The 23962-nt window shown below is 39.3% G+C and overlaps 1 protein-coding gene across 10 annotated transcripts in view; it reads right to left on the bottom strand.

Moving 5' to 3' along the window:
• Positions 1–2376: 2376 nt before the first annotated feature.
• Positions 2377–23962, bottom strand: part of LOC113237777 (serine/threonine-protein kinase Doa) — a 53554-nt gene continuing 31968 nt past the window's right edge. Inside the window, exons 1-12 of one of the 10 annotated variants that reach the window (XM_026474426.1) lie at positions 18731–21067; positions 10308–10389; positions 9810–9876; positions 9184–9297; positions 8495–8585; positions 7544–7723; positions 6818–6947; positions 6212–6356; positions 5484–5589; positions 3790–3937; positions 3416–3446; positions 2377–2604 (exon numbers count right to left, since the gene is read on the bottom strand). In XM_026474426.1, the coding sequence (XP_026330211.1) occupies positions 2598–2604; positions 3416–3446; positions 3790–3937; positions 5484–5589; positions 6212–6356; positions 6818–6947; positions 7544–7723; positions 8495–8585; positions 9184–9297; positions 9810–9876; positions 10308–10389; positions 18731–20950 (3321 nt within the window). In that variant the 5' untranslated portion in view covers positions 20951–21067 and the 3' untranslated portion in view covers positions 2377–2597. Of the gene's footprint in view, positions 2654–2983; positions 3447–3789; positions 3938–5483; positions 5590–6211; positions 6357–6817; positions 6948–7543; positions 7724–8494; positions 8586–9183; positions 9298–9809; positions 9877–10307; positions 10390–11411; positions 13812–15327; positions 15864–18730; positions 21068–21179; positions 21307–23962 lie in introns of those variants that run through there. The other 9 variants (XM_026474425.1, XM_026474427.1, XM_026474423.1 and 6 more) reach the window with 9 other exon arrangements.

Raw genomic sequence — 23962 nt, 5'->3', positions numbered from 1 at the left:
TATCCTACTTGAATAAGTAGCCAACCACAATATTAATTAAATATTAATAATCGATTTTGTGTAATAAACAAACTCGTGTAATTTCAACAGTAGTAGTTTCTCTTACTACCTACTGATGTGGTTGTCACGTATGAATGTTGTATGTACGTTCCTTCCGAACTAGATCCTATTTAAATAGCGATAACATTCAATCATAGTTATGTAATTAGACAATTATTCAACAATGGAGTTACTATAAATAGCTACAGTAGTAGTAGAGCTCCTTGTGAGAGTTCATCCAGGGAAGTACTGCCTATTATTTTTGGAAACTAAAATAAAATTAAGTATTGGAAACTATTAAACGAAGTTAAATAAACAATTTCTTTATTCAATCACAAATTTAAATTATAAACTTGAAAATTAAAATACCTTTTTTGAAACACAAATAATCAAACATTGTAAAAATGTATGTGTATCATGTCCGAAAGTAATAATTGGTAATCATTTTCCTTGCAGTGTTTCACAAATCGGGCCGAATATTCGGTATTCGATAGCAAATATACTTATTCGTATTCGTTGCAGCAAAGCAGCATATAAGATTGCTCAGGCCACACATAGGCGGGTGTGGAGGCGTTCCGGGCGCGGGAATGTTTGTAATGTACGAGTTTATATGAAACCTGCCACATTACAAACATTCCCGCGCCCGCCTGTGTGGCCAGAGCATAATAATCATGTATTCTCAATCAACTAGGTCAGCGGCTGGTGACGTCACCATTGGCATCCCACAGGGATCTGCCCTAGGTAATACACTATTCCTGGCGTTCATCAATGATCTGCCATACTTTATATCAGGGGTCTTGTGGTTCTATTTGCGGACGATACAACCGTTATGGTGTGTGCTAAAACCTACAACGAGTTGGAAGAAAAATTAGCCTGCACGTATGAGCAGCTGTGTGAGTGGTTCTCTGCGAATGGACTTATTCTTAACGAATCGAAATCAAACCTTATGTTGTTCTCAGGAAGAAATTCTATAACAAAGCCAATTATCACCTCCATTGTTCCATTATGTAACACCTGTAAATTCTTGGGTTTAACGCTAGACTCAAATTTGAACTGGAAGTCACATATACAAACTATGTCAAAAACTTGGAAGTGCTGCATACGCACTGAGAAATCTGCGTCCTCTTTTCTCCAATGTGGTATTGAGGCAGACGTATTATGCATATTTTCATTCGTTGATGTCTTATGGCATCACACTGTGGGGTAATTCAACTGAGTCGATTAGGGTATTTATTCTTCAAAAACGTGCACTAAGAACAATAGTAGGCATAAAAAAGGGTCAGACCTGCAGAAACCTTTTTAAGAAATACAATACAATGACCATGTACTCACAATATATTTATAATATAATAGTTTATGCGCGTCAAAACTTGGCTACTTATGAGCGACGTACGGGCGGAGGCCGAGCGTTACGAAACGCGGGAACACTAAAATCCGTTGCCCACCGTACCGAACTTGCAACTAGAAATCCGCGGGTAATAGGTCCCCGATTCTACGAACATCTATCCACAGACCTGAAAAGTGTTAGAAACGATGAAACGTTTTGTACCCGACTAAAAATCCTTTTATTGGATATTGAATTGTACAGTGTCGATGAGTCTTTTGAAACAATTTTAATTTTATTTTATTCGACAAGCAGTAGTTATACTACTTTATTTTATATTCATTATTATTATTATAATTTTATTACTGACGATCATAGTTATCCCTTGACATTGTATTTCCAATTGTAATATTGTGACATTGATAACATGAAATAAACGATTCTATTCTATTCTATTATTACATCACAAGTTTCCTCATTTTAAAAACAGGTCCAAAACCCTTTCAAGTACTTTTTATTTATTACAAAAAAAAATACGTATTTGACCTCTATCTCACCTGATGGAAACTCGCGATGAGGTTGACGATATTGCATGCACACCTGAATAATGCTTATTCACTGGTGGTTCAAACGCTAACCGCGAAGTCAAGAAAATGGAAAGAAAAATTTAATGAATGATATAAAATAAAATAAATGGTTTTCTCAATTTAGATATTTTAATGTCGTGGATACCAATTACGCCGCTAGACGTCACTGCTGCTGAAGAATAGTTCATGGGCGGGGAACGAAAACTTGTCTCGTGCTGTTGTGGAAAAATTAGTTTTATTTACATAAAAGAAAACAGACATCTCGCATAACAATTATATATGTATTTGTTACTGATGCATATCATAAATGTACATTAAATTCGCTATTACACAGAATCGGCGCGAACAAAAAAATAAAAGAGACCGCTACTGAGACCGACAGTCTTTATTTTCGAATAATATTTAATTTATAAATACAAATTGAGAAGTACCGATTCACAACAAAACATAACCTAGATTACAGTGTTCGACAAACAATGATCACTTATCACTTCATTAGGACTGTACACGGGCGGGGGGCGTACCCCCTCGAGGGGCTGGAGCGCGCAGGGGCCGCGGCGGCCGGCGAGGGCGCGCCTCACCTGCTCAGCGAGTGCGAGCGCTCGCGCGACCCCGACCCCGAGCCCTCCCCGTTGCACCGCGCGCGGTCATTGCCTGCAAAACACGCACCGTCACTTCTCCGCGCCTTCGCGTACCTCACTTTCTATAACAACATTCACCCGCCGGTTGAGTCGCACGGGCCGTTATCCAGTACTGGGCGCCTACCGTGCAGTTTACAGCGACATTGTTATACATATATCGTCGGCGGTTTGTAGACAGGGCGTCAGCGATATTTCGAAACATGTCAGTTCTTTGAAAATTTGACAAAAATTGAATTTTAATACAGGAAGTATGCTTTACCTATAGGGCTAGCACGACAGGGCGCAACTTGCGCGAGAGCGACATAAAGCGCGTGGCATTGCTATTATCTTTCGCGTTTTATGTCGCTCTCGCGCAAGTTGCGCCGTGCCATGCATTATCTCAAAAATTTTACGAAACAGTGCATACGACCTTTCTTCAAAACACCGACGATATGTTTGTGTACAAAACGTTACTACTAGGAATTGCCAGCGCCTTGAAAAATTTGCCATACAAAATTGAGCATCAACTGTCACTTTAAACTTCATAGTAGATGGGTCTGGTCTCCTATTAAACGTTGCAGAATATTACAGCGCGACCCGTGAGATTCCACCCGCGTCCGCGTCTTATCAGCATAAAACTATGAGCTTCCAACAAAATTTAGAAAAAGAAAAATGAATGTTACGTATGTTACATACAATATACAGAATCGAAGCGAAATAAATAGCACACTGACAACACAATATCAAACGAAATCGTAATAATATCATGTCGCACTATGTGTTTAGGTAAATAATTAAAATCAGGTAAAAGCTTATGTAAGCGTCTACAGATAAAGAGGCCTGACCTAAGAAATGATGGCCTTGTATACTGGGGTCCTATAACAAAACATTTCACATCATAACACTGGCGACACTTCAGGACGCATAAGTATAATCGCCTAATCAAAATGTTAAAAGGGTGAAATTTATATTTGCACAATATGCTTTTGGACAGTAATAACTGCTTTAAACTTAATTTAATTTGATATTTATACATTATTACATTAGCCTCATTATGTCATCATGTGTTTTTAAGACATACGTATTTAAGAAAACAATACTTTTAAACTGTGAAAATCTTACCAGCATTGTGCCTACTTGAAATATGGCTTAATATTAATCGACGGGGACAGACTTGGTAAAGTAAGAAACATACAGAAAGATCATTATTAGTACGTACCGAGCCGCTGATGTGGAGGCAATTTGCTAAAGAAGGGGTGTTTAAGCGCCTCACGCAGCGTTATACGTTGCGCTGGCTCGTACTCTAGCATGCGCGCTATCAGGTCAAACAGCTGCCGCTGCTCTTCGCTGTTACCTTGCATGTACCTCTGCAAAAATACGATATTCATTTGTACCACTGTTAAGAAGTAAGATTGGTAAAGATTGGACTCGATTGCAGGGAGTCAAGAAAGTGCTAGAATGCTAGAAAGTGCCCTGAGCCTGTACGGCAGCATGCATCTACAAGATTCGGTTCATATACACAGGAGGATTGATAGGCCTATAAAAAGGTGTACGTTTGTCGCAAAGGTTCGACAGTGTTCTGATCTTACCTTAATACCGTTAGAAAAAGGGTGAGTGACTTTGTAAGTAAAATTGTTTAATTTCGAATTCAATAACTACTTAGATGGTACTTGCCACTACATATTGCTGTAGTTTTTACTTGTGATAAGTAACATGTCATCCATAATTACATATTTTAGTTTGCTCTAAGGGACGCCTCAAATTGCAGCAGCCAGGGTACGCAATGCTAAATTTTACTAAATTTTCTACAAGCTTACATTTTTTAAGCAAAATATGAAAAAAAAAGATACAGCAAGCGGCGCCGAACTGCGTAGCGCGCTCTTTGAAGAATGCAATATAATATAGAAGTACAACTTATTCTCTAGTCAATAAATTTACTTAAATTATATTCTCGTTATACTGTAGTGTACATTTCTTTGTATGCAAAATAACAAAAAGCGTGAGACGCAGCGAGGTGCAGCAGCTGGTGCCGTAATGGGAAGTGTAACATCCTCTGTGTTTAGTACAAACGAAGTTCTACATTGCATTGTACTAATTTTAAAGATAGATCTAAAATCGAATATGAAAAAAGATTTGTTAGTATTTTTAGTTATCTGCTATCTGTAAACGTGACCTACATAGATCCAAATCCGAATATGACGGCGCGTGTACACGTTAAGAAAAGTCGCTGGGTCTATGTAAGAATTCGTTGTTTCTACACATGAACTCGAGCGCCGGACAAGAAAAAAAATCTTGTCTACCCCCGGCGGCTCGACGCACTCTGCCGTTATTGTATGGGGCGCATTGTCAGTAAACGAACGTTTATGCGCGTGGACATTTGTTGCAAAGTATCACTGTTGCACCACTAGCGACTAATAAAATGCATGATTTACTTATAAGTTTAGTAGAGGAACGACCCGTATTGTGGGACAAAACCTTAGAGATTTATAAACGACGTACTTTTGAGGCATGGAGAGAAATATCTATTATTCTATACATATAATTTGCAATCACCATTTTTTTTTTTCAATTAGTAATCAACACATTTCTTCACACAGTCGGTAATAAAACGACAGCTACCTGGAAGTGCGCTGACACGTTTACCCTACACACGTCTGCCCGAAAGCATTCGTATCGTGTACATACTGATCATTTTCTTGTCTGCAACAGCACGACATATTTTCGTGGCTAGATCCGACAAAATTCTTGTCGTGGGCCATTCTCGTCTTTTCTGTTGCAGACACGACGAATTTCTTAGCGTGTACACACGCCGTAACGGGTCGGAATATCTTAACAAAGCGTATTACAGATTCTGCCTTTTCTCAGTGGATTAGCACATTGTAAGTAAACTTTCATGTCAATATTGTAACTTACTAATAGTGGTTTGCAGTTTTCTCTGACGTATCTACCCGCGGATGATTTTTCGTCCCAATTTAATTTGCCGTGGTAGAAGTATTTTGTTCTCGTTTTACGTGCCATTCTGAAATTATACAAATTCAATTGTTAATAGAAACCAAAACATTATGTAGTTAGGCATTTAAATTTTTACGCCTTTAACGTGGATTACAAGATTAATTTTCAAAGCAATTCATTTTGTTCTTCCAAGGAGTGAATAAGCCATAATTGTTGATCAGTCCAGGTTGGCGGTTCCAGATGTCACAGAAGAGATTTACCATTTTATAACAAAAACTACTAATACTAGGTTTGGTGCAATCGTAGCTACATGGCGAACAAGCCAAGGGTTCACAAACAGGTATATTAATACTTTATGTCAAATTACTTTCATCTTAACTAATTTAAGCCGCACCTTGGTCACGTAATGGTTAAAATATTAGGTATCCTCTCGCGCAAATCGTTTATGGTTAAGTGCGTTGAGGTAGTACGGCCCGCAGCTGTAGCGTACGCAAGCGCCCCGCACTTCTCTCACCACGCGAGAGACCTGCGCGATCGCTCAACCGTTAGTACGTTAAAACTGTGGCATGTATTAAAAACCTTCTCAGAATGTGCTATTGGCTCACGATGTGTTACTTTACCGATGAAGCGAGTGATAATTAGTAATCCAATCATTTATATTAATAGTCAGTATATTTTATGTGTGATACCTGTAAGGGATAGGGCCTAGGATGCGCTCCATCATTGCGAGGTGCTCGCGGTTGTCGTGTGTTTGAAAAAGTGTGATGCCCAAGTGTAGCTCGAACATGATGCAACCGATAGACCATACGTCGCAAGGCTGCGACCAACCTAATTCTGCAATTTATAATTTCATCTATTAATACTTATAATTTATAAACCAGCGTATTGAACGGGTATTGTATAATCAAGTCTCTACCTTAACGTGTTGATAACTGAACGTGTCTCCTCTAATAATTAGGCTATAGTCGGGAAGGGTGCCGAGTGCGACGAATGCAGACTTCACGTGAATCAAAAAGTTTTGATTCAAAAAGATTAATAATTATATCAATTGGATTTTTCTTAAATTGTACTACTGGGAATAAACGATTTTATTTAATTTTTTCATTTGATGTTTCGTCATTCGAATGCGTGAGTGAACAAATTATTGCACGACTGCATACATAACAAATATGACAACTGTGTATGCCGCGAATGGATCACAGTGAGTCAAAAAGATGTAACACCTTTATAACCGGTGTATCACAAAAAAAAGTTGAATTTGACTATACGAAACTTGAACAAGAATGATAGCGTACCTAATATGACCTCAGGCGCGCGATAGTGCCTCGTGGAAACGATGGTGCTGTGGTGTTCGTGGTCGAAAGTGGCGCTGCCGAAGTCGATGAGCCGTACATCGCTGCGCTTCACGCGCCGTAGGTCATGCTTCTGCACCAAGAACAACAAAGTCAGACTTCTTCACAATTAGCGACAAGTGGGACAAATCAAAATGATCAGAAGGAAATCGGAATGTTCCGCTGTTCTCGACTAGTAGTAGATAAATGTTGTTTAGGATATTTTTTAGACAATTTTTTATATGCTACCAATAACAAAAAATGTGCTACAATTATGATACTAACAACTATCCACAGTTTTAGCAATATTCGTCCACATTCACACATGTTCTACTACTGCAATACAACTCAGGTAACAGGAAACGTTCTAGAAAAACTTGGGCTTCGAAAACGTGCATACAATAAGCTATAATTGCAACATTAGTCCAATACATGCAACAGGACGTTTTATAGGGAGTTACAATGTATTTTACACTGTTTACACTCCGCACACATACATAATACGATTTTAGCCATTGCAATTCAATCATTCCATTATTTGCAAATACAAAATCGCTTCAATATTAAATAAGCATTCATCCAATTTTTTTCCAAACATGTTACAACACGTTAGTAAGCAAAATAAGGTCACCGAAGCAAACGTCCCGAATAGAACTTCTTCGTCCACATTTCCAATCAATCAAAACACACCTTTTTAGAACTATTATAAACACTGGCGACCTCGTAATCGCTGTCCACGAACAGAATGTTCTCCGGTTTGAGATCCGTGTGCGTCAGCTTGTTGTCGTGAAGGAACAGCACACTGTAGATTAGCTGGTACGAGATGTGGCGCACTTGTTCTAAGGGGTACGGCTGGTAGTTGTTGTCTTTCTGTAATTGACAGAGTAAAAAAATTATATCAGAAATCGATTTAATACTTTGACGCGTGGAGATACGACGTGTATAATTAGAAGGCAAATTTCTGTACATGCGAAGTGTTAAATAAAGTGGTAATATGACTACTAAACACGTGGTAATGAATTTTCCATTACTCGCACTCTTTGCTGAATTCGTACTATCAAGAGGTTTACAGATTTGTCTTGAGCTGTACGTAATGGCAAATTAAAGGTGCGACGCAACGATGCAAACACAATAACACCGAGTTGGGTAAAGAAAGGGTTACTTGATGTAAGAATGCATAAAGAAAACATATTTTTGACGTAACAATAATATTTGGATCTGACAGCACTTTTGTTAATGAATCACTGTACAATAATATTCATGAAAACGAAATGAAAACGCATCCCTTGAGATATGAATCACTTCTATATCTTCGGTTTAAATATGTCATCTTTGTAGTAGCAAAATGACCGTTAGCTAATTTGAATATAATAAAGACAATCGAAAGTTGTTTTAACCACTGGTTAATGCATGTAGTATAATAAAATCAAATAGTTTAATAATTGTGAGCACTTCGCTCGTGTAATTTCCTCGAAATGTTTTCCTGCAGTCTCAGTCGGTAATGATTTATTCCAACACGCACGTGAGATGGGCTCTCTTCCAAAAATATATGGCAGCTTCATTTACATTATACAAAGTGAATATATGTATGGTTATTATATCACTCAAACCTAATATTATATAATATTGAGAGCTACTTACAAGGAAGTCAAACACGCTCTGTCCTAGCATCTCGAACGCGATGCACATGTGTCCGTGGTACTCGAACCAGTCTAACATTTTTACGCATAAACTGAAAAGTAAAAACAAAGGACATGTTATTTACACTCGAAACATTTTCTAGAGAAAGAAAAGACACTTAAGACGAGACCAGAAGTATAGACAACATAAATTCAACAAAACTTTCGGCCTAGTTGTTGCTTGTTAAATGGGCCAAGGCAACACATCAACGAAATAAACCTATTTAAAAGATTGTACATTAAAATAATAAAATAAGCGGGATTTCATAAAATTGTGCACCGATCTTGTAAAAAGGAATTCCGTTTTGATGATCCGTTATGGAATCAAGGGCACAGTTGCGTTTTTAAGAGTATTTAGAAAGTTGGGATGCGCGGCTGACGGTATTTTCAGTTTTTAAGTTGACATCGAGTTCTCGCTGGCGCGCCGCCAGCCAAGACTAAAGCGCGCGTATAAACGCACAAGGTCAAATATTGTTACATACGCCGGTGTCCTACTGGATGACTGGATAGCATAAAGATGTCAACAAGTAACCATCATCTAATGACAATTTAGTTAATTAATTGCCTCTTCCTACACTACAGGGCACAAATCAATGTGTAGCAATTTGACACATATAAACTTAATACATATTACAAATACAGCTTACTTACTTTTTACAATCGGGGTCAATATCAGCTAACTTTTCTAATACGTTTATTTCTAATTTTGCAGCATCTCTGTACTTCTCCACATTCTTGATAATTTTCAGAGCCATGCGATGCTCCCTGGAATTTATAATTAGTTTCATTATTTTTTGTCGCATAAACTCAGGAATTTCCTGGCAATAAGTATCGAATAGTGACGTGGTAGTATAAACAAATGAAAATAGATCTGAATAAGCAAAATAAAGTTCCTCTGCCAAGCAGCAACAATCAGCCCAAGATGTGAACGACACTAGGTACGCAAAACAGAATGAGTAATACGAACAAACTCGAAGCATAATTGCCAATAGCAAAATAATAATGTTGCCAATTTATTCCAGGAACAGTTAAAAAGGACCCTGTGAATAAAATGTTTAATATGAACCTTATTATATAAGAATACAACCGAGGACCTAAATTATTGTAGTGCAAGATTACTTTCCATATTATGTATGTATGATCATGATGTGAAAATTTGAAAAACCTATGTAAGTACTAATCGATATATATTCTTCTTCTAAATTTCATCAAGTATAGCAAATTTAAGGGGTAATCGGATTCTAAAAAAGTAGTGTAAAAAATTAAGTGTTACTTACATTTCTAAGTCCTTCACCTCGACCACCTTGCCGAAGGTGCCCTCGCCGAGTGTGTCGATGATTTTGTCTGTAACGAAACCGATGCAAAATGATTAATCACCGGTGCACAAAAACAAAGTCATGCCGGAATCAGCATTGGTTTTACAATACTCGTAATCTCAAAAGCATCAAGCGACTTTTCATCAGACAATGAGTACAGCAACCGCTGCCATTACTCCGACACGACTTTATGGACACCAACGTCGAAATTATTTTGTCTTCAAAAAAGAAAAGAAAAATCAGTTTCTTTCTCTCTCTGAAATCTTCAATGATTCACGATCGCTTGATTAAAGCTTGACAGTGAGAAGAACGAGCTTAACGGCTCTAGTATGTTATGGAACGTGTTTGGAAATTCGATTGTGTTATTGAGTGTTGTATGTTTGATGTATATATCAATTGAATTTGTATGGTGTGTAAACGAATGTGTACGGTTCTTTAAGTTATGTTGTGGACACGAACATCTCGCTCCCATGACATATCCGGGCCAGTACACCAGATGGCCGTCCTTGTCGTCCTTGACGGAGGAGCGTGCCCGGGAGCTCTGCAGGATGCACGGTGCAGGGAGCAGCGTCAGCCATCAGTCGTCGGGAGTGAGCCGCGACCGCGCCGCCGCCGCATCGCAGCCGACATCACGCCAACGCGCACCAGCCACATGCCACGGAGAGCGCCACGCGATCGCCACGACCCGAGTAGTGTTGTACCCAACAATCAAACAATGGAACGGTTGCCCGTCAGACAAGCGACAATTGGTAGGTGTGTCGTACATGCTGTTAGAGGGCAGACGGGTGGGCGCTGCGGCCGGGGCACTCGGCGGGCGTCCGAGCTCGGCCAGCCTCGGGCGCCCGCCTGCTCGCGCCTCAGTGGCCGGACTCGGGACGCGGACCGGGACTGGGACGGGAACGGATGCAGGAACTGGGACCCACCGAGGAAGTTCAGTCCACTGCTTTCTTTCGTCACTTTCACTATCTCACATACATTAGGTTGTTATAGGATAACAGTGTCCACCCGAACGTCTCTGATTACTTCTTTATCTAAATTACTAACAGTAGAAGAGGTAGATTTCAAACTTCGTTTACGCTTAGATCGCAAGAATATTTTGATACAAAAAAGTGACATGTTAGCCCTAAACACACGAACAAAAAAGTTAAAAACATGCACTATCATTGAATATAAAATATTTTTCCTGTATTGATAATCCGATGTCAACACTCTGTTAGTGACTGTTAATTTTGTTATACGAATTATAATTATAATGTGTCTACCCTCAAGTGGCTTTTAAACTCGTTTTTGTATGGTTACCGTAAAAAATTCAGACATCTATAGCTGCGTTCATTTTGTTTGAACACATTCCCATTATTTACACATGCGTTTACAACAAGTAGCACATATTTTGTGTAACATATTACAATTTTTGTATTATTATAAAATTAGCTACAATAATAATCTCAATGCTATAATATTTTAATTATATTTGCACAAGATAGAAAGGTAATAAGAAAATGACGGACCAGTGGTATGTTAGCGGCAATCACACAGAGGCGCAGGCTGTTAGCGTGTGCTTACAGGCGGCGTAGCGGCGCGCCTCAGGTGGTGCCGCGGCCGATTCAGCCGGTGGCGGCTGCGCAGCTCGGGCGGCAGCACCACCACGTCGCCGACTCCGATCGGTTCGGGTTTCCGTGCCGGGACTAACGCGTTAGCTTCGCCATTCGTTTCCTTTTCTACCATACGCCCGTACATTTCATCTAGATGTGCGTACTTCATAATGAGACTCTGTATTTCTTTTCTTCGCGTCTCTCTTTCGTTTAGAATTTGATCTCCGACAGGAGTTTTATCGTCATCGTCTTCATCGCTCGACGGAAAATAAATCTGTTTTTGTCTTCCGATTTCTCTGACGGGAGATGACGCTGGTGTTTTAGTTATGTTTTGTTTTTTGTTAGTTTCGTTTACGTTTTGTTGTGGTGGGGAGATCAAATCCCGAGTTCCGGGATTCATATTAATATCGACTGAGCGGAGTGAAAGCTTCTTCTGGCTTTGCACAGCACGAAGCGATCTACGTTGATGTCTACGGTAAATACTGTCCCTGTCTTTGCCAAAATGAGGTCGGTCTCTAAGAGGAACATCGTGTCCGCTCTTACATTCGTTTTTGTCAATTTGTTTATGATTAGAGGGTAGACGACGGTCAGTCGTGTTCCTGTATGGTGTTTTGTCCCTGGTCTTTTCATGCGAGTAATTGTTTCGTCTAAAAGAATTTTCCCCAAAAACAGCTGTCGTTAAACTTCTCATCAATCCTCTCGATATAGGTTCAGGTTCTAAAGTTTTGTCACGATCTTCTTTCTCTTTCCTAGCCCTTTCTTTTTTCTGATGTGCAATTCTATCGAGCACCGACGAATATTTGTCCTCTAATCTGCTACGTGTGCTGCCTAAGAATATAGTGCTGTCGACATTGTTATTAGGTTCTTTGAGTGTGTAACGTTTCGTTAATGGCGATGAATTATCTTTTACTTGTGCTCTGCGGAATGAGTCACTACGGGCGAGAGCGCTAATACCGGAGGAAGTATTCAGAGGCGAAGCGTCGAGCCGGGATTTCGACGAGCTCAGGTAACTCGAATACAAACGGTCATCATTCAACTTTCTTGACGTGGGGTTAGTAGTACTGGATGCGAACGATGCGTACGGGGAGATATGCCTATTGTTCTCGTACCGCCGTACGTTTGCTAATGCAGAAGTCTTACTAGAAAATAACTTATCATCGTATCTATTACGCGCAGCACTCAGTTTGGAATCAGCAATGGGATCAGTCTTTTCAGAAGGTCCTCGTCGAGTTAGTCGGTTGATTATGCTAGAGTAACCGTCCGACAATAGCTGACTGACGCTTGTGGTCGACGAGCGGTTGTAGCGGTGACGCCGTGGAGTGGTCGCGCCATTGCCGCTACTTGCCAGACTAGCCATTGTTTAACCGGCACAAATTGATGTCTACAAACACTTTTAACCAGGATACATCACATCGAAACGTCATAGTTTCACTTTTGATGGATTATTACTTCATCACAACATACTTGTGTTTGCACTGATACCGGACATTGGACTGGGACTATCTAGAGACTGAGAGCGTACCTAAGCGCGAACGAATTTCAGAAAGATCACTAGCGCAGGCGAGTGCGGCCGCCGGTGCCAAGTAATGGTCGCAGACTAAAAATATCGGCAACCCGTGGGAGCGCCCTCCCGCGCACTCCTGACTCGCGAGGTACGGTCGCGCGCATGTATCGTTCGCCGTGTTAGAATGTACTTTACTCATTTCACATTTCCCTAATTACCTGTCATTCGCCTAAACTGGGCTGTGAAGGTGTGACATATTCGTAAGTTCAACATTAAACAAATTAAAAAGCAATAAAACTATTGCGCATAAGGTATATTTTATAATTCCAATATTTTATTAGCTTAAAATTAATATGAAATTGGCGCCCACGCGTTTACGACACAGTTTTGGCAAGAATTTTGAACGAACGGATTTTACTATCGACGTCAGCATTTTTACGTTTTTGATAGGATCCTATTTCTAATTCCTGATGGTGAATATTGTGTACGTGGAAGTATATCGACATTGGTGGGCCGTACGCGTAGACCTTTCTCTGAACCGTGAGCTCGAGCGCCAAGACAATTCTGTCAATAAGCGGTAGGTAATTGGGTTAGTGGGCCGCGTGCGGCCACTACATGCTGCGCGTGAGTCGCCAAACTGACAGGTGGTAACCGGAGAAACTTAAAACGATTATTACGGATTATAGACATTTACTTAAAAATAAATTGAATTTGCGCAAATCAGCAGTTATTCTTCGTCGAGTAATATCCTAATAAATAGATAGAACTCCATAGAACGACGGCACTTGACTCATGTACAAGTATTAGTAACAGCAGTCGTGATAATTGAGCGGATGCGGGCTGGGAGACGCGTGACATCAAAAAGATAACACGGAACTGATTCAACAAATGTATTTATTACAGAACATAAGTTAACAAACGCATGAGCAAATGTCGTTGAATGATGTTTCCATTTATGATAACCAGCCAAACTTGACAAGTAAATTGACTTAGGTGAAGTTATTTTAAATTAACATAAAAAACTTCTAACCGTATTTGTAACAGAAAAAATGTAGAGCTGACTATAACTAATACATTTTATACTTAACAACACCGTGTATATCATAGAGTTCATAACACTGAATAACTGCCACGAGAGCTCTCCGTGCTGTCTCGTTATTATCATATTGCAAACAGATCCATTATTTAATTTGTCGACAAAACCATTATTTGTTTCAATGAAGAAACAAAATACTATTATTCATATGATAGTGACACAATCATCAAATTTCATTCATTTTTGTATCAGTAAGTGCCATGCAATTAAATTCGTTTTGCTATAGTAACAATTGTACAAGTTAACAGATAAGTTTTATGTCGAGTACTAAAATTGATTGTCTGGAAACGTTGCTTAATGCCAGTGTTGCGTTTTCGATAAAAGATCTTATATCAAATCTTGATAAAGAGCGCCGTTCCGAGGCAATACGCAAATGACTTGGTTATAATTTACTAACCTGGAACGACGGCTGAAAAGTGGAGGTAACATTTGGCGCAGCGGAAGCCAATGAAAATGCCTGGCGTTGTTTGCATACGATTCGACCTTGACGTCACTCTACTTGCATTCCAACTTTCTCTAGACATTTTTCGTTCAATTTCAACGAAATTCCGATATAATTACGGTGTCGATAAATTACTGGTAAACTTTAAAACGACTCATGCAAGCACGCGCATGTTGTAGCTGCATTTTTTACTTTATCAGCGAAGCACTGGTATATTTCAGTCGACATTTCTAATGCACAATACGAAATATACTTTCATATTGTGTCACTTACATACCTTCAGCAAAAAATTGTCAACTGATATAGGATAATTGAATTTGATTAACTCCTTGAGACTGTTCACAAAGTTGTATGTCTTCATCTTGGTGGCAGTGGTAAAAAGAGTAACTAACAAAAGCAACACTGACAAAAATGATTCATCAAGGTTTACTATTATTTCGCGATATTCGCCATTGGCATTATAACTATGGGAAAAGTTCGTTAACATCACGGTTTCACACGTAAAGCTCATGCTATACTGAACTGAACAGCTGTGCGCTTTATTATTCGACACGAAAGCAGGTAAAAAGGACCCTTCTACTATTGGCCAACCATCCACCGAACAAGCGCTTTAAAATTAGGGATTGTTATTACATTTAGTACGTGGAGCATAAAAATGAGTATGAAAGCCACTAAAGGGCGTTCAAACACGTTAGAGTTGACAATCGGATTTGAAAAAGTAGGTATTATGAAAAATTTACTTTGTTCTATACACAATACTTGCAAAAAGGCTAATGATATTCGGTCAAAATAATATTGAAGAGTATATAATTTGTAGTCGCATATTGTGCTTTAACGACACTGACCTTACTTACAAGTAGATTGCACGCACCATCTATATCAAAAACAATTTCTGCTACTACTGTAAGTAGTTTGGAAATGTCGTGCCACTTGCATCCATGCTCCTTAAGAAACCGTTTGTATAGCTCATAAAAGGAGGCAAATCTTAACGGCTCCCTAATGTGATCCGATCTTATAGTCAATTCCCCCATTGCACTGCACTATTTGTATTGAACTGTAATATTTACAATAACACTATCGATAAAGTGACATAAGCGGTGTGGGGCGAGTGGACACAACGCCGGTTCACTAACAACTGTATCGCGTTAGCTTAGTGTAACACGCGCGGCTGTTCAAATGAAACTTGTATTCAAACAAACGTCGCACTTGATACTAACTAAAAAGATAACTCATATTACAACACCGTTACACTGAATTCAACACAGAAGGCGACAAAACGATATTTGTGAAATATATAAATTAAATGTTTACATATACTTCACGTCCGATCCATGTCCAGTGGAGCAATGAGACGCTTCGGCGGATTTTAATTAACCATGGCAAGCACAAATGGAGCAAACAATTTATGGCAGCAGCTTTCGGTTAAAACAGGATATATCTGCGTAAAAGCGACTTGCAACTTCTTTAATTGTAACGATTCAATACAACTAAACATATAGAAAACTACCACCGAAATCGAAAACGATAAATAAGAAAACTATGGAACTAAAATACTTAATATATTCATAAATAATTAGTTAAAACAAAACGCATAAGTATAAATAGTAGTAATTATTTATTTATTTTCCTGTAAAAGAACAAATTTTACTGCCGTATCCGGGAACACATCGCTTTAAGATATAACTAAAGAAGATATTATAGAAAGAAGACAAGTACAAACATTGAGGTGATTCAAAACAGCCGTTTAAATATTTAGTTGAAATTAGCCCGTCATCAATTTTGTTAATGAAGGCGAATGACGCGGCTGGGCAATATGGGGCATATCGGCAAGGCAAGGTCGGCCGGAAGGAACTGGGCATTACCAAATAGATAGGTGGGCAACAGCAAGGTGGGGCGGAGCGCATTTATCAGGCCCTATCTCGGCTACCACGCCACTCGCGTTGTTTTAATGATGCGCGATACCAACACTCAGCGTTATGTATTGCGCACTTGACTTCTAACATCACCTTAATCACCAGGGAATTGCTATCTCTGACTAAATAAATTCGATTGAATTCGGCCAATTACAAAGTAAACGAGAGCATGTTGAGTGATTCATCGAATTGATAATAAGAAAAACATTGTTCTCAGAAACATTGATGACTATGACGGCAAACAAAATTTTCATCGATTTAATTAATATGATTTTTTTATTATGATATACCTACCTAGATGAAAACTGCGATGTACACCGGTCTAAACCGGAAAACAAAAACATAATCATTGTAATATTTCTGTTCTGATTGTTACACATGTGAACGCTTTAATTATTGTTTCAGTTTTAATTATTATTCTTAGATATTTTGGTATGACTGAATAATAGTTTATTTGATAATTTATATTTAGGATCTACTAACTTTGTACCCTGCGGTTGCTTTGAAGAAATAGTTACTTAACAAAAAGGCCTGTTTTGTTGCTTGTTTTTCATTACATTATAATATACATTATAACTTATATAGATTATAACTTACAATATTGTTCTGTGTAGCCAATATTTCATTAATTCCATTTATTCGTTATATAAATAATATTGAAATAGGTAATATCTTTAAAAACTTTTTAAGATCATTGTTTCTTTGTTGGTCGTATATTTGCGCCAAATGTACATACATACATATTACTTATTTAGATACACCGCAGTCAATAATCAGATGCACACGATTTGTACACGCAAGCGCTACAATAAAATTCTTAGTAAACTTTTTTATTATTGACGCTATTTGTTCTGTCCTCATTCTAGTGATACTAGACTTTGGGGAATATATTCGCAATTCTAGTCTGATCAGGATTGAACAGGTTTCAATTCAAAGATTTCGTAGTATATACAATTCAAAACAATTGAGTGAACGCGAGGCCTGATGTGTTTCAATTAGGTGTATGTGTTCGCGTGGTTCTCTAGTTCGTTTCGCATTGAACGGATTGTCTTAGATCACAATAAATCGCTATGGCAGTTGCTTGGTTGATATTTTCTTCTGGTTAACTCTTAAATAACTAAGTGTGCATTAAGTCAGTTTGAATGGATGCAAATGCTTGTTTGATTTAAAAATGTTGTTGCATTTGTGTCGTCGCAACGATCCATCGTAGTCTGGTAATCAAATGGTATTCCATGAATTAGCATTTCGTCGGGGATAGTGAAAACCCGCGTATTGTAGTATTGGTAAAAAGAGCGTATCTGCATCAAACCAAATTTCACAGGAGAGGGATTTAACATTACTACTTTGTTATTTCCATGGCTACGCCTTTTATTTTTGCACAGTAAGCATTAATCTTGTCTACGGACTGGTAACAATAGATTCCCGTAAATCACGCTAATTTGGTTGCCACGGCATTTACGCAATTTGATTTGCCGACTGAATTACCGAAATGGAGACTCATAACCAAACTCTAGTTACTCATAATTGCACTATCCCCGACCATTTGTTGAGTAAAGTAACATCCCGCGATTGAGTGGGCGGCGCGCGGCACTGTTATCACAACATCGCGTTCGCCTAGGTGAAGGTGATCATCGCCGAACTATTTTTGTGCGCATACGTTCCTTTACAACGGCTTCGCGCCATCTAGCGGACGCTATTAGAATTGCACAGCTTACGCCAGCTGCTGATACTATTTTCAGCGATCATATTGTTTACTGCCCATAGGTACATAAAATATTTCATTGTTATTTTACATGCGGTTTAATATAGGTCGATAGCTTTTCACATGGGTTTAATTGGATGATGAACTACAATTAATAATTTTAATTATTAACATTGAAACAAAAGACATATTATACAGAATTAAAATATTTGATGGAAGACATAAGGAAAATGCAAAAGTTAAATAAGACGTAAACGAAGTTCAGTACTTAGTTCAGATTTTAGTGGACATTTCATATTATTTCACTTTCTGTCCTATAGTGTAGTTTTTCAGCAGTTATGTATAAAAACAATGATTCCTTGTTCATAACTAAAAGCGTATAATAATAACAATGTCCTATAAAAAGTACATATTATAGTTTCAAATTATTAAATAAACCCTTGACCTAATAATATAACCTAAAATAGATGCGCATTGCTCCCGATACACACACGCTGCTAACGCATGGTGTAGTTGGTTTTATTAAACAGTACATTTAATTTTTCACATACAAATGAAATACAATAAAAGGGAAATTTCGGAATTCTTCATTTACAATTTATACATTTCCTCTACACAAAAAAAATGACTGACCTCTACTTCCTGTGGTTTAAGTTGTGAAACAGGTACAGGCATCTTAGACGAGACAAAAGAACATGATGGTTGGGGATCGGTGACTTCAGGCTGAGTCGGACGTACCAAAATTTGTGTTGTTTTAGGGCTTCGTTCTAATTTCATTTGTTTATTCTCAACATTTTGAACACAAACACGCGGAACAGCTTGTACAGCCACAGGTTGTGGTATAACTTGAACGGTATTTGCAACTTGCTCAGAATTCGGCAGTCTAGAAGCAAGCCAAGCAGTCGGAACTGCAGGAGGATGAGGCGGTTGTGGTGGCGGTACTTTAGGCACATTAGCATTAACACTTTCAGATTTTGTTTGTGATGGTTCACTAACTATATTTTGTTTAGTTTCAGTACGATTTAGAACAGGTTCAGATAATAATACAACTTGCTTTTGGTTTGTTGACAAACTATTTGGTGAAGTCCTCTTCGGTAAATTTTCTGGCAGGTTAGTCGGCACAGGTGGAAGTTTTGTCGGTATTCGGTCGTGTATTGGAATAGAAGGTAATTCACTAAGGGGTACATTAGCTATTGTCTTATTAGACGCTAAAACATAAGGTCCATCGATTTCAAATTGCTCATTATCTTGTTCACTACTAACTATTGGTTTTGACGGATCCGAAAAAGAAGGTGAAGCTTCATCGTCTCTACTCTGAGAAAAATCAGTACTATCACAACACGACAGTTCATCAAGACTTTGTACTAAATCTAATGTAGAAGCTTCGTGATAATCGGTGGAACATGGGGAAGTGTCATCACTAGTATCGTCGGCTCCGCGAGGCACTTGTGAACTTTTACTACTCGGTACAAACGCCAAACTAGACGTGACGTCATTGCTAATATCGGCATTCAATGACTCTTCGCTCTGTGTTGAGGATTCTCTATTTGTAGACGAGTCTATGCCACTAATTTTTTCATCATCGCTCACAACATTACTATTCATAATCACATCAGAAGGAACTAATTGTATTGTTTCACTTTCGGAACTCGTTAAGGCTTCATTTTGTGAACTAGTTAAAGCTTCCATTTGAGAATGCGTATCTCCAGTTTGGGAATTAGTTAAAACTTCTCTTAGAGAGTAGGTTGAATCTTCATTTTGTTCTTTTGTGCTTTCAACAGTAGCCGTTATGGTTTCTTCTGAATGACAACTGTTATCAATAAATGTTTCAACGTTTGCTTGTTCCACAGTCGGCAAACTTAAATATTGTGGTATAGCATACTCAAAATCTGCTAAAGGCATATAATTGACACCTTCATGTTCTCCAATAAACTGTGGAGAGTAATATTCAAAACCAGCATTTTCGTTACCATATAACGACCATGGGTCATTTGATGGAATGAGGGGTATGCCATCGTAATACATTTCCGGATTTATGTTTTGGTTAATCAGTAGCTCAGGTTTGTACTTCCAAGGAACAAATGAATCTTCAAAAGCTAAATAATTTTCTGGCATCACGATCATGCCTTGACTCATTTGTAATGGGTCTAATGCATATGATCCATCATAGAATGGATTGTTGAGCACAAGAGGCGGTGGTGGTTGTAATGCCCCATAGCCCATCGTCACCTCAGCTTCAACACAGAGCTCCAACTTTGATAAGTCTGGTTCAGACTTACGATGTCGGAACATACGAATGTCGGTTCCGTTTTCATATCGAGAGGAATAAACGTCAGAAATATCGAAACTGTGAGTGCGGCGCAAATTATTTGCCGGTGGTAACTGTTGCTCTACGTGGTCGGTAATAAAAATGTCGCTTGCAACAGAACTTCCGAACAGTTCTTCATAAGTCGTCGGCACACCCACATTGTTTATTTCTTGTAGGATATCTGCATCGTTAGTTTGGTTGTAAGGAGGATCAGGCACATGTTTGATATCATGCGCCGTATCACTAGGTAGTAGCACTACATGTGGTAACGCGGGTGGTGGACCACAGAAGAGTAGATTGTTAGGGGGTGGTCGCGGCGGCTGGGCAGCCATGGCGCGCGCTGTGGCCGCCCGAGGCCGGGTACGCGGATAACAATTTCGGCACGGCCGGCAAAGACGCGCCGGGCGGCCGGCAGAGCTTTGCGACTGACTGAAGGCGTACAATGTGACGAAGGCGAACACAAATAGAACGGGCGCAGGCGCGAGGAGGTCGCCGTCTCTCGCGCACATCTTCACGGGCGAAGGCGCACGCGCACGCGCATTCATAAGCCAAACCCGTCCCGCATACTATTCCAAACAGACACATTGACGTTTAAGCTTTATTCTGGTTCCGCACCTTGCCAACGGCAGGTAAAGTACGGGGTATATACTCGCAAAAATGAAGTAATAGACTGTTTTTCGGGTGGACACCTCATTGTGGTGGTGGTTTTGTAAGTCATACAATCCTTTTAAACATCCCCTTAAATAAAACATAACATGGCACGGTTGGACTAACCTGTTCAGGTGGTGACCGCGTCGAGGACTCGTCGCGATGGTGTCTCCTCCGCCTATGTGACGTGGGTGAACGCCGATGATGTGATCGTTTAGAACGTTCATTTCTCCGCCTCCACGAATGCTCCGAGCTGTGAAATTGCCGATCATAAAGGTTTAGGGTTAGTGAAAGGGGCGACGATGTTGTAAAGGGATCAAAATGCTTGGTGAGGTTCAAGTGTGTGCTACGATACAGGAGTCTTACGTTGGCGACCGTTCTCCGCGCTCATTGTGCGGTTCAACCAGATGGGCAAGATGGTCCGAAGAAGGAAGGCAGCAGGCCCTGAGAAGCGCGCGTAAGGCAGCCCAGCGCTGCTGCCTTATGCCTAAATCCTTAACGATGCCCTATGTTTGCAACTGCTCGAAGTTCTGCACTTATTAGCGCGGTAAATATTTCATTGCATTCGGTATTCAGTCTCATTCGTGACAAGATGTTTAAATCACACGTACGTGTGTGTTCTCGGTAAATACAAAAATAAGCACATTTTAATAATATACCAATGTGCTACAACATTTCTACTTGGTCATGGGGTTATAAAATGAGAATTAGCAAATGCAAGTCTTTGTACAATACCAATCACTGTCAAAGTCACGATAAGATACGACACATGTAGCGGGAAACTCGCGTAAGTCTAGTAAAATAATTACGGAAGTATTTTGCTAGTTACGTCACAACAAGATCCGACGCTAGGTACGTTCGCGGTAGTACTGCCAGCTTCGATAGCGGGTGCTCCCCGCGCGGCGTTCGAGATACCTAGGCTGATCAATGTTCACTTCAAAACGACAGTCACAGCCTAATGACCGCACAATCGAAACCTCAATGTCACACCCGCAATGTCATCATGAGAAAATCACCGACGTTTCTATTCTCTGGCATAAATCGTGTGGAATTATAGCAATTGAGTTGCTTTGTTAAAATCATCGGCGAGAGAAGCCTTGACCTTAACGTTGTACATAGTTTTTTTTAAATCAATTTCAATTCGTGTTCGTATTAACTCACCAGTTATTTCGCAAACTGCGTGGACTTAACAGTAAAATGTTGTCAAAACGTTTGACGCTTGCACTTTTGATTTCAATCGCAGAAAATATAATGGCGTCAGAAAAAATATAACACCTTATTTTAAAAATAATTGGAGAAAAGTACGATAGGGGTAAGAATAAAGTAACTTGGGCAACATTCATAAAATAATTAGAATCATATAGTTGCATGTTATGCAGAACAGGGACGACGTCACCTGTAATAGAATTAAGTCCACATTGGCTTATCTAGAAGTAGGTTTGCTTGGTTAACATATAAGTAAATAAAATTTCAGAGGAAGATATGATATCTTCAGTAGCTGAGAACAAAATTTATATAGAAAGATTTTTTAATGCATATTACTGAGTCACGACATCCCTCGACATCTATCGTCGAGTAGTGGAACTAAATAAAAGTACATGCATGCATACATATTTTGATTTACTCGTTGCTACCAGGGATGACCCTCGTAGCAACGAGTAAATCAGAGTATCTATAAGCATCTAAAGTATATATAAGTAAAGTATTAGTAGTAGAAAGTTCTAGATACTCTGTAATCACTTGTTTGATATTGGCACGTTATACACCGTCGTAAAGGCAGGTTATTTGCTAATAAATTTAAAAATGGAACACGTCATAAATCGAATTCTTTTTTCTTTTTTTTTTCGGAGACAATCTGGCTGGAGTTTTGTTCGCAACAATGAACCTCTCTCAACGTGATTTTCTGTTATGATTTGTTATGACTACAAAAAATTAAATCCGCAAGAATGTTTTGAACTTTTAGACATCACTTTTGGTGATACTGCTTGTTCACGAGCTACAGTTCTCAATTGGTTTGGTGAATTTAAAAAAGGACGGGGAAGCTTTGAAGATGAGGCGAAGTCAGGTCGGCCGTCAACCGCGGTTACTCAAGAAAACGTTCAAGCTGTCGAAAAAGCAATTCGTGAAAACCGACGAACTACATATGTAGAGCTTGAGCGAGAACTGGGCATTGGATCAGCAGCATCGCAAACTATTATTTAAGGACAATTGTCTCTCCATAAGCGTTGTTCGAGATGGGTTCCGCCTTAGAATAATAACGCATAGAATGATAGTTTCATATCAAACGAACTGTCATAAGTGAGGCAAAAACCAAATTCATGTAGGCTAGTTTTAGTAGGTTAATTTTCGGTTTTAGTGAATATTTATATAAAAATACAAGCTGAAACGCGTTACTTCCTTGTGGAATGTGATGTTAGTATCTATTTTATGTTTGTCTGACGAATTTAACACTCATTTACCGCACATTACGTCATTTTTAGCTAAAATTCTGGAGCTGTTCGCGGTGTAAGTTGACCTTGAACACTGAAGGCCCGCCCGCTCGTGTAGGCCCTTTGGGAGCGCTTCAATTTGCCTCAGTTAGCGTGTGCGGGCTAGGTTTCTATGCGTTATTATTCTAAGGGTTCCGCACAAACTTATGAAACATGCTTATATAAATATGATGCTGAAACAAAGCTACTGTGTCCACTGTATGGTGCTTTGAAGATGAGCCGACGCCAACGAAATGTCGTGAAATGTGGGCGCATCATGTTTCTGCATGACGGGACGCATTGCTACTGTAGTGCTAGAAGATCAAAGGACAGTTAATTCCGAATGGTATATATAACAGTTTGTGCCCCAAAAGTGTTGTCAGCTTGGTGTGACAAGCGGCCGAAGTCAGGCATCCGCCACCTCCTCCGGCATCACGACAA

Source organism: Hyposmocoma kahamanoa, unplaced genomic scaffold, assembly GCF_003589595.1.
Source record: "Hyposmocoma kahamanoa isolate Upper Pololo Valley unplaced genomic scaffold, ASM358959v1 94, whole genome shotgun sequence".
Taxonomy (NCBI): domain Eukaryota; kingdom Metazoa; phylum Arthropoda; class Insecta; order Lepidoptera; family Cosmopterigidae; genus Hyposmocoma; species Hyposmocoma kahamanoa.
This window is presented reverse-complemented; position numbering and strand designations above follow the sequence as displayed.